Raw genomic sequence first — 11,967 nt, 5'->3', positions numbered from 1 at the left:
TTTAAACTGTGGTGTTGGAGAAGACTCTTGAGAGTCCCTTGGACTGCAAGGAGATCCAACCAGTCTATTCTGAAGGAGATCAGCCTTTGGATTTCTTTGGAAGGAATGACACTAAAGCTGAAACTCCAGTACTTTGGCCACCTCATGCAAAGAGTTGACTCATTGGAAAAGACTGATGCTGGGAGGGATTGGGGGCAGGAGGAGAAGGGGACAACAGAGGATGAGATGGCTGGATGGCATCACTGACTCGATGGACGTGAGTCTGGGTGAACTCTGGGAATTGGTGATGGACAGGGAGGCCTGGCTTGCTGTGATTCATGGGGTTGCAGAGTCAGACATGACTGAGCGACTGAACTGAACTGAACTGAAGACCAGATGAGATCTTAGGAAGTGAACATAGGTAGAAAACCAGACTTGAACGCTGACCCCTCAGGCACTCCAACATACTGAAGGCTAGAGAGTTGAGGAAATACCAGCATTGAGACTGAGAAGACATGTCCCACAAGGTAGAGAAAAACCAAGTGTGTTGTTCCTGAAGCCAAATGAAAATGTCAATTATGCAAAATACTGCTGACAGCTCAAACAATAAGTTAGTACTGGAACCAGCATATGGAGTTTAGCAAACTTGATTACTACTCTTTATTTGGAGAATTAGTTTAATATTCAGTAATGTCACACCTCTCATTCCTGATATAATTTGCATCTTTTTTTTTTTTTTCCTGATCACTTTGGCTTAGAAGTTTATCTTGTTCTTTTTAAAAAGTTGCTTTTGGTTTAAATAGAGTATAGAAATTGATTCCTTATTTTTGTTTTCTGTTGATTTCCAATCTAGTCTTTCTTTTCTTCTATTTACTTTGGGCTTAATTTATTCTTATTCTGGTTTCTTAAAGTGGAAGCTGAAGTAATTAAATCAAGACTTTTTTTTCTATTTCATGGCTAAAAATTTACCTGTAAAAACTGTGTCCCAGAAATAATTTGTTGAAATATTTCTCTGTTCCTTTCTCCCCTCACCTTGCTGCTGCTGCTGCCTGCTGCTGCTAAGTCGCTTCAGTCGTGTCTGACTCTTTGGGACCCCATAGACGGCAGCCCACCAGGCTCCCCTGTCCCTGGGATTCTCCAGGCAAGAACACTGGAGTGGGTTGCCACTTCCTTCTCCAAATGCATGAAAGTGAAAAGTGAAAGTGAAGTCACTCAGTCGTGTCTGACTCTTAGCGACCCCATGGACTGCAGCCTTCCAGGCTCCTCCGTCCATGGCATTTTCCAGGCAAGAGTACTGGAGTGGGGTGCCATTCTCCAATACTGTACTGCAGCTCTGTTCATTTTTCCTCAGTATTTTCTTTTCCTTTTTTTCATTTTGAATGATTTTTGCTATGTCTTACCTACGGTAATTTTTTTTTCTAGTATGTTTAATCCACAATTAATCCCATCTGTGCTTTTTTAAAAAAAGAATCTGATATTGTAGCTTTCATCTCCAAAAGCTTGATTTGGTTGTTTTTCTTAGATTTCATGTTGCTACTGAGCATGTTCTGTATTTCCTTAGCTTCTTGATCATATGGAATACAGTTTAATAACTGTCTTAATGAGCTTGTCTAATTGTCACTTCTGGATCAATTTGAGTGGTTTTTCTTATTATGGTTGCATTTTCCTGCTTCTTTGCGTGATGTGAGTTACCCAATTTTTTATTGGATGCCAGTCATTGTGTATTGTATGCTGTTGGGTGCTAAGTATTTTTAATATATGTATATGCTTGAGCTTTGTTCTTGGATGTGTTTAAATTACTTAGACAGTTTTATCCTATTAGGTCTTGCTATTAAATATCTTTCAGGCAGTGTTGTCTAGGGTTCATTTTTCTCCTATGGAGGTAAGACTACATTTTGGACCCAGAGTTTCTCAACCTCAGCACTATTGACATTTAAGGCCAGATGATTCATTATAGAATGTTTAGCTGCAGTCCACGGGGTCACTAAGAGTCTTAGGGAAGTCTTAGTGAAGTGAGCAACTTCGCTTTCGCTTTTCACTTTCATGCATTGGAGAAGGAAATGGCAACCCACTCCAGTGTTCTTGCCTGGAGAATCCCAGGGACAGGGGAGCCTGGTGGGCTGCTGTCTATGGGGGTGCACAGAGACTGAAGTGACTTAGCAGCAGCAGCAGCAGCATCTCTGGCCTCCACCCACTAGATGCCAGTATAGGTTCATCTCCTCTGGCTGTGAAAACCAAAACTGTCTCCAGAAGTCACCAATTGCCTCCTGTGAGAGTGGGGGGTGGGGGGACAGGGAAGGTGTGTGTGCGCCAAAACTGCTCTCTTTTGAGAACCACAGCTCTAACAGATGTCCTGTCACTTTTAAGGCTTTCTGCTCTGCCTGATGGTACTATTCCTGGCCATTGAGTTCCAGTGATTTCCCCCCCTAATTCTTCTGGATGGTTCTTTCCTCTACCTCAGATAGTTTCCACTCAGCTGAATGCTTGTGAAGGACCCTCTGCAGATCTCCAACGTTTAGCTCTCTTCTTTGGTACTCCACCCTGCAAAAGCTAGTCCCTTGACCTCTCAGGGCCCCCTGCTCCATCTTCTCATTGAGGGAGACTGCCAGGTTCTGCTTGAGTTCTCCCTCCCTGTGCTGTAAGGCCACAGGCAGTGAAAGTTAGAAGTGTTAGTTGCTTAGTCGTGTCCCACTCTTTAGGATCCCATGGAACTGTCCATGGAATTCTCCAGGCAATATTGGAGTGGGTTGCATTCCCGTCTCAGGGGTCGAAGTCAGGTCTCCTGCATTGCAGATTCTTTACCATCTGAGCCATCAGGGAAGCCCCAAATTTGCCTCGCATTTCCCATTTCAGGGATCTCCTCTCTCCTATTCTTTGCTTCTGATACATTTTGTCTAATATTGTACTTGCTCAGGCAGGTTAGATTTAGTCATCTTGGTCTGAAGGATTTTGTGATGGTTTTATAAAAGGATATTTGCATGCTAATTCAAAAAATTCAAAGAGAGGAAAACTTTATAATGCAAGAGGTAAGGATTACTAGAGCATGCCTTTGAGGTTTGAGGGTGGCTTAGACCCAACAGAGAGGGCAGCCTCAGGTAGAAGCACAGTTGATCCACAGTTGACGCAAAGTGGCACTAAGAAACGAAGATATGGACTTTGTTTACTGCTTTCTAGATTTTTCTTTCTGTTGTAAACACAGTATGGTAAGTAGAGACAGAGACAGGTATACAGAGTGCATTTTTATAGGTGTAGACACAACATAAAATTGTTACTGGGATAATACTAGGATTGTGGACTCATGGGTTACTTTTGGAATGCTTTTTATTTCTAAGATTTTCTCATGTAGCTATATATTAGTTTATATTATTACAGATTTACATAAAAATATGTAGAGAAACTTTTTACGAATTTAAAGAAACTAGTTGGGACACTTTATTCTAGTCTCAGCACCTACTCATTACACTCCTTTGCCCAAAACCTCTGAGCTTTCCATCTCATTCATAGTTCTCGCCAGTGGCTAACCAAGTATCCCATGATCTGGCCCTACTCTCCACCCTTAACTCCTTTCTCTGGTTTCACCCACTACATTCACCCATTTCACTCTGCTCCAGCCCCACTGGCCTTGTCTCTTGAACAAATCAGGCAATGCTCCTACATCAAATTCTTCATACTTGCTGTTCCCATGCCTAGAATGCCATCTGTAGTTTCCAATAGCAATAAACCCCAGGGCAGTCTTGGGCCTGAGCAACTTCAAATTCACAGGCCTGAGAATTTTTTAAAAAGGATCCCAGAAAACCACATTGTGGGGAGGTAAGGAAATGGAGGACATGGGAAGGAGTTCCAAGTCACATATAGGGGATGTTTGTGGGGGAACACCCTAAGAGTGATGGCTGGAGGTGGGTACAGCATAGACTCAGCAGTGTAATCCCCAGTCTGGGTCCCAAGTTAATGAATCTGTAAGAAGGATAGGAAGAGAAATGCCAAGGACTTGACTGTGTGATGTTTTTTATCTATAGACATTCCCAATGTGTTCAGTTATTGTTGGAATTTAAAGTATATGAATGTGCTGTGTGATGTAGACAAGAGTAGAGTAACAAATGGCAGAGGTTGACAGAGGCCACATCACGGAAGGCCATGCTAATTTTATTAACTTATGTAGTGCATAAAGTATAAGTCTAGAATTTAAAATTACAAAGGTTTTCTACAAATCAGTAAGAAAATACAAACAACCTATATTAATCAGGACAGAAACCCAATTCAATTATTTTAAACAAGAAAGGGACTTTATTGGCTCACAAAACGTTAAAGTCCAGAGGTAGGGCAGGCTTTAGGCACAGCTGGATCTAGGGCCTCCAGAAAAATGACATTAGAACTTAGATCTCATTCCTTTCTGCTAGCCTCTGAGTTTCCCCTCAGACTCTTTCCACATAGTACAAATTTTCAGGCTTACACAGTCCTTAGTTCGTGGGATCTCTGATGAGCGTTCTTTCCAAGAGTTCCAGCAGAAGTTCCGTTGAGGGTATTCTTTAGCCTGACTTGGGTTACACGCCCATTCTTTAATCACTGTGGCAAAGGAGCTGTGGGACTCAGGAAGGCCTGACCTGGTAATGTACTCTCCTAAGCCACAGGGAATGGGCTCCCCACAATATTTACTGTTATCACAAGATGGGGAAAGAGATGCTGAACAGAAACAACATATATCCACACATAACTCAAGAGAAAAGCAGGTGAAGGATACAAACTATCCATGATAAAACTATAAATGGCCAATAAATATATGAAAATAACCTCAACCTTGCCATTAATCAGGAAAATGTAAAATGATCCTCTCTTTTTTGCCCATCAGATAAAAATTATCAAGTGCAGGTAAAGCTTTATGGGGAAATGAGCACTTTCCATACAGTTGGTGAAAACAGAAAGTCATGAAGGCCTTTTGGAAGGCTAAGGTGGGTCTACTATCAGATTGTTCCCTGATAGACAATCTGGTAACAATCTGATAGACCCAACAATCTACCTTCTACTCCACTCTAAAAAAATACTCACACACATGCATAAAGATAAGAAAGAGATGTTTACTTTGGCAATGTAATAGCAAAAGAAAAAATAAGGGAACAGTTAAATAATGGTATTTTCATAGTATTGAATATTATTCAACCATTAAGGAGATTTAAAGACCTCAGGATTGGTTTTCGAGACAAAAAAAAAGCAAGCTGCAGAACAATACATAATATATCCTATTTATGTAAAAATGGCATTTATATGTATATGCATATTCACATGGGAATTATGGAAAGGAGATTAGATGAATGCATACTCAACTGTGGGCAGTGGAATGTGATAGGAAATGCTGGAGAAAAGGGTCTCTCTTCGCTCCTATATAAAAGTTTTGTACACTGAGATGGTAGTCATTTATATTTTCATAATTAAAAATGGGAAAATGCAATTCACAATTGGAAATAAAAAGTATATTTGCAAATAAAGTATAAAAAGATAATTCTCCTTATTAACAACAAAAAAAAGAGCAAACACATTGAAGGATTCAGGGTTGTTGCGAGTGTAGGCAAAGAGGCACTCTTAACTAGTGATGGCGTTGCAAAGTGGTACAATCTTTTCTCATGGTATTTCTCCAAATGTTAAATATGTACATTTCCTGACCCAATAAATCTGCTTCTGGCTATTTACGCTACAGAAATACCCACAGAGGCAGCAAAATATATACGGATGTTAACTCTACCTTTCTTTGTAATAAAAAAAAAAAAATGGAACTAATGAAATTACCTACCAGTAGGGGTTGTCTAACGAGTTACAGCATATTTTTTTAGGCTGTGCTGTGGCATGTGGGATCTTAGTTCCCCAATCAGGGACTGAACTTGTGCCCCCTGCATTGGGAGTGCCGAGTCTTAACCACTGGACTGCCTGGGAAGTCCCAGTTATAGCGTATTGATTCAATGGGTTAGTATGTAGCCATAAAAAAATAAAAGTCTACATCCAAGTGGGAGGGAGAGGAGGCAATTTTCAGTGCAGTACATGTAAAATGGGGATATGTACCTACCTCATATGGTTGGTGGGGGGATTAAGAGTTAATCCATGGTAAAGCGCTTCCAACAGTGTCTGTGTACAGTGACAACTGTCAGCTATTAACACGTTTTTGCTTAATTATGTATATGCCTAAGTCTGGAAGAAGAGCAAACCAAATAATTATTACTTGTCAATTTAGACCATAAAAAGATATGTCCTTTTTCATTTTGTATTTCTGCACTGTAGAAAAGTCAAACAAGTATGTTTTAATAGCCTTTATATTTGCTAACCATAAGATAAAAAGCATAAAATTTACCAATCAAGGTTTAATAGCCATCATTCATTGCATTGTGAAAAAAAATACATCCCTGGAGTTCACAGAACTAGATTTGAATTTTAGCTCTAACTGGCCACATGCAAGTCACACGATCTCTAAATCTTGCTTTCCTAGTCTACAAATCTAAGGGAGATGGGTAGTGTCTAACCCAATGACTGGCATGCAGATTATTTCAGTACATAGAACCCTCCCTGCAACTTACACAAATGTGACAGACCTACTGCTAAATGATCAAGTGCCAACTGGGTGTGAATGTGGAGAGTTCAACCTCCAAGAAAATCAAAAGAAAATTTCGCAGTAATGAGCAAGTGCTCAGTGGCTATTGGTCAGGCATAAGCAGTCTGCTTGCTGTTAATAATGACTGCTCATTTGCAAACCCAACAGATGCCACTGCTTGGCAATGCTAGATCACCACTTCATCAAAAGCTGGGCACCCCCCAGATTTGCCAACTATGATCATCTGAGTGGACATAAATGAAAAGTCCAGACGAAATCACAGAGCACTGAATAGATAACCAGAGATGGGGAGTACACAATCATTTCCTTTTAATGTGTATCATCACCCAGTTTTCTGGCGTCCAGTCCATTTTCCCCCCAGAGCCTTGCCTTAGTCTCAGAATCCTTCTTAAACAACACACGGGTATCAGAGATGACAAGACAAACTCACATTTGCCAACTCTAATACTTTTTTCTAAGTTCTCACATTACACCAAACATCTTTGGCATTTATGACGAATGTACCACAGGGAAGCTTCTTTGTATACAGGAAAAGCAGAAGATCTAAAAAACCATGAAACTCTGACCACCAAGAGGTTACTCCATTCTTACCTACTCTGATAAAAGAATTCTGTCATCCCAGCAGTATTCCAAATATGCCACTTCAGAACCTACTTGGAAAGAAGCCAGTTATAAATAAATCAATCAACCCAAGACCGTTTTATCTTAGAGCAGAGGAATTCATAGCTTTATTGGACTCTGACTTGTTTCCTCTTAGCCACAAAGAGAAAAAGACCCAAACAAAAGTCCCTACATATTCTTGTATAACTTAAAATACATTATATCATTACTACATATTTATACTTCAATAAATCTTAATCTATAAAGCACATTTCTTATAATTATCAAAAAATTCTATAAACAAGCTCCATTCTGCCTCACTTCTCCACCAGCTAGCCTTGCATTTATTACTCTGCTTTTTAACAGCCTCATGCAAATCGCACCTTCCATTTTTTAATTTGATCCAAGCACCAGATGTATCCCAAAACTCTGGAAATACGTAATATTTTTATTCACATGGGTCATTTTTCACACAATTATGCCCACTATAAAAAAGCCTTTTCTCATATTCTATATATTTTAACTTCCAGAGTTTTCCACTAAACAGAACCACAGTATTTGGGATTCTCAACCAAGGAGTATATAATCCTACTACTACCATGTTATTACTTTTATACATTTTTTAAAAAATGTGTTAAGACTTAAAATTAAAAAAAGCTCCACCAACTCTGACGATTAATAAACTAGCTGTTAATAGCCTAGTTCTTTTTTAAATAGAACAATCCATTCAACCTAATATGTTAAGTACAACCTCAATACTACTAGAGATTGATTAGTTTTTTTTTTAATAAAAGACCCATAAACTTCCAAACTGTGATAGTTATCTTGGACTCACCTCTGAAGACTGCTGACGAGCTGGCTAGCTCTTTGAGCTGAGTCCTCCTTTCCCCAATACAACACCCTGGTAAGAGAACTATGGCTCTAGGAATCTCAGAGGTGACCCCCCAACCCCAAGACTACTTAGATTGGGGTGGGGGGAGCGGCTAACTCACAGGAAACAGCTTTATACCAACCCCCAGTGACTTACAGTGGAAGAATACCTACCTACCCGTGGCAGGGTTACAGTACCTAGCACAGTGCCTTGTTGGTAGAAAATTTAATAATAAACCCATGGCTGCTCTGTTAGCTTGGTGTTCAACCCTTTTGTACCAAAAGAGTAAAATCAAAACCCTGATACCTTGTTCCCCACCTATCAGGGATTTTCCTGTCCTCAACAAAAGTGAAAGAAAAATAACGACTTAGATCTTCAAGTCTTTTGTTTTCTAAAAGCCAAGACAGACCATTACTCGTTTACATTTGCCCTTCAACACTGCCATTCACTACAGATCCTCCCCTAGTGTTATAATTTCTACCTTCAAAGCTTTACAACTGTTTGTTTAAACTGTTCACTTTCTAATGATACATGAGTAGACATTATTTTCATGAGTGGGCTGCTTCTCAATTACAGGTAGGATGAGCTATTTTTGAGTTTTCCAGCAGGCAGATTATACCTAGAATAAATTCTTGATACACTTCAATTATTGGATCAAAGTATTTGTCAGTCTTCCCCAATCTAGGTATCCCAGTCACTTTTTGATGTTTTATCAACCGTCACTTCTTATCTGAGTTTTAAGGCTCATTTCACTCTGGTTTTTGGTCACCTTTTATCTTCTATTTTCAAAAATGCATATTCAAATTAGGTAAAAGGAAACAGGTAAATTTGGAAAAAGTGGTTTCAGTTTTCAGATTTTGTAATTCTTATGTTGCTTTTCAATGCAGAAGGGAATGTATCCTTGCAAAGAACATTTCGATGACCAACACAAATAATATTATCTGTCTAAGAAGCAAACTTTGTAACAAAGGGACAAAGATCAGGTAGCTCATCATTAGGAAAAATAATAAGAAATATCACATGGAAGATTAGGCATTAACACCTGAATTAAGTTTAAAATTTCAGTTTCTAGGCAGGTATGACACCATTCCTTTCAAGATAATAATAGTGGGTAAAGATTTTCTACATTTCCCAGTGGATTTTCTAACAGTCTATAGGAAAACTATGTCATTTCATGTTTTTAATTTTGTCTTCATTTCAGAAGAAAAAGACCTGAGTGCTGACTTTTTTTTTTAAATTTCTTAAACTTTCACAACATTGAGAAGTTTTTCTGCATTGTGTCTTCGCTGATGTCTAAAAAGATTTGAGCTTTGACTATAGGATTTCCCACACTGAACGCATTCATAAGGTTTTTCCCCAGTATGGATTCTCTGGTGATTGATAAGCCCAGAATTCTGGCTAAAGGCTTTTCCACATTCGAGACATTTGTAAGGTTTTTCTCCAGTATGGACTCTCTGGTGCTGCACGAGGATGGAACTCCTGCTGAATGCTTTCCCACACTCAACACATCCATAGGGTTTCTCCCCACTGTGGATTCTCTGATGAAGAATAAGGGCTGAGCCCTGACTGAAGTGTTTCCCACATTCGTCACATATATGCTGTTTCTTTCGGGAGGGATTTCTCTTTCTTTCAAATCTGCCCTTAGGGAAACAGGTTTCTCCATATTTAAAGATTTGAGGAACACCTATATTGAGAGTGCCGGGAACTTCATGAGATTCTCCTGCTGAAGGAATCTCCTGCTTTGGAGCTAGAGCTCCATTTTCAGTCCTAGCATCATCATCTGAAATAAACAGAAAATGTAAATATCACTTACTTCCTATTCTGGGAGGACAGACAACTGAAGAAAAAAAAAGTTAAAAAAAATGAACTAGAAGTAAATAGCTTGTATATGTCTATAAACAGCACTATGAAACTGGTGATGATACTGCCTACTCTCAAAAAAGAAAAAAATGAAAACAACTGATTATGAGGTTAATGAGGTGAGAGCATGAGAACATATGAGGAATTAAAAGGCTGTATACTAGTGAGTGGTAGCACAGGGAGTGGGTTACACAATGGTGGTCAAAAATCGAAGGGTGGAAAAACTACAGATGTTTCAGAGAGTCTAAGTTTGTTAGGAGACACAGAGATGCAGCTAAGGTCAGGAGAAAAATAAATCAAAATTTGCCATCAGGGAGTCAAATTGTTTTGCTTTGAAAAAGGGAGAAATTATATCAAAATACAAAGTGTAAGTAACCAATCTGTCAGACAGTGATTTTTCTAAAATGAGCAAGACAAGGCAGGTCAAAGCCAAGTTAGATTACAAGGAGAATACAGCAGTCCAGACAAGCAGCAGCTGAAGGTAAGCCGGGAGCATCCTGTGTTAACTTGGGACACGACACTTACAAATTCAAGGCCCTTTTAATGACTGAAGTTTTCCTATAAAAGCAACTTGCTGTATTTGGTATTTGTCATGGTATTAAGATGAGCTGTGACTTCTAGGCCTGTTAAGATATGCACAGTGAAAGAACAGCCTGAATTACCAACATGAGGTACCATCATCTACCTATAGGCAGGAGTGGTATGAGTAAGTCTCATTTAAGACCTTCCTGAAACTTCAAGCTTTGATGAATAGTTACTAAAGGGTGAGCAGAAGCACTCAAAAAACTTGTACATAGTGAGAAAGTCTGTAACAAATGATTAAGAAAGAGATAGAAAAGAAAGCTGACAAAGAGACACTGACGAGTCAGAGATTAGTGAGGTCTGAAGACTTGAATAACAGAGAAGTGAGTGTGAAGGTGACAAATGGCACAGAAAGAATTTAGTTCCCAAGTGTGGTAAAGACCAGAACGCTGAAATAAGGTGAGAATTATTCTACTCTACAGTTTAAAGAGGCAAGAATTAAGTCTATTCTACAATTCAAGCAAGGGAGAAGTTTGCCACCCAGGAAGATGCCACCTCCAATAACCAAAGATACTGGTTCTCAAACTTTACTGCAGAGAAGAACACCCCATAATTCAAAGGGGCAGAACTCAGGACTCATCTGGCTCGCACTAGCATTACCTTCAACTACCTCAAGAAATGATGCCCAAAGCAGTCGCAAACAAAATTTCATTTTAATTCCTATAAATATGAAAAAGAGATCTAGCAGGTTTAGGAATATACAGGATTGTATCAAAATAAATAAGTATGTGGCATTAACTGCCAAGATGCTGGGAAAGAATGGCATTAGTGAACAATCTTTCCATTTAATTTTTCTGTACTTATGTTAAAGAAAAACCAAAAAAGCTGAAAACTCTAAAAGATTTTGGTGATAACAAACAAAAAAACTAGATTTGAAGAAGTAAGCTTATTATACCAAGGGTACTAGGTAGGAAACTGGAAGGATGTGAAACAGGTGGCAAATAAGCAATAGAGAGGGACCTGGTCTACAGGTGGGTTATGGCTCAGAGTAAGTCAAATGCCCACCAGAAATGGGAAGGCCTTCAAAGAAAGACATAAAAGCAAAGAAAAGGTTGATGATGTTATGTTGAAGAATAAAAGACTCAAGGTTAGCAAACCAATTGTTATCACATAAGAATAGAAATCCTACAATGTGTCTATGTCTAAGCAATCAGGTGAAGGTGATTATTCCCCCTCCCTGCTCCCAGTAAAAATAAGCAGAGTTCTGGACAAAAGGGCCACACTCTCACTCTCCAGCCCACACAGAGTTCCGGTCCTCACCACAGTGCCTTAGGGAATGGAGCTCCCAGGATGCCCACTTGAGCTGGTTTTCCACAGCATCAAGCTCAGAACTCGGTAATCCCTGAGCTTCTTCTTGAGATACTATCTCCTCCACTAACACTTCCCGTTTTCGTCGCCGAAGAGAAACCTGGAAATGATAGAATTGGTTCAGTTGAGAAGGAATCTGATGAGAATCAAAACTAAAACACACACCAAAGAAAAC

General features: G+C 39.3%; 1 protein-coding gene across 1 annotated transcript in view; it reads right to left on the bottom strand.

Annotated features, from left to right (window-relative positions):
* Nucleotides 1-4,101: 4,101 nt before the first annotated feature.
* The window catches only part of ZNF24 (zinc finger protein 24), a 10,483-nt gene continuing 2,617 nt past the window's right edge, over nt 4,102-11,967 (bottom strand). Inside the window, exons 3-4 of the mRNA XM_010849761.1 lie at nt 11,745-11,892; nt 4,102-9,822 (exon numbers count right to left, since the gene is read on the bottom strand). Of these exons, the coding sequence (XP_010848063.1) occupies nt 9,284-9,822; nt 11,745-11,892 (687 nt within the window). The 3' untranslated portion in view covers nt 4,102-9,283. The remainder of the gene's footprint in view (nt 9,823-11,744; nt 11,893-11,967) is intronic.

The sequence above is a fragment of the Bison bison genome, unplaced genomic scaffold, assembly GCF_000754665.1.
Source record: "Bison bison bison isolate TAMUID 2011002044 unplaced genomic scaffold, Bison_UMD1.0 scf7180017864286, whole genome shotgun sequence".
Classification (NCBI taxonomy): Eukaryota; Metazoa; Chordata; class Mammalia; order Artiodactyla; family Bovidae; genus Bison; species Bison bison.
Note: the sequence above shows the minus strand (reverse complement) of the source record. Positions and strands in the feature narration are given on the sequence as shown.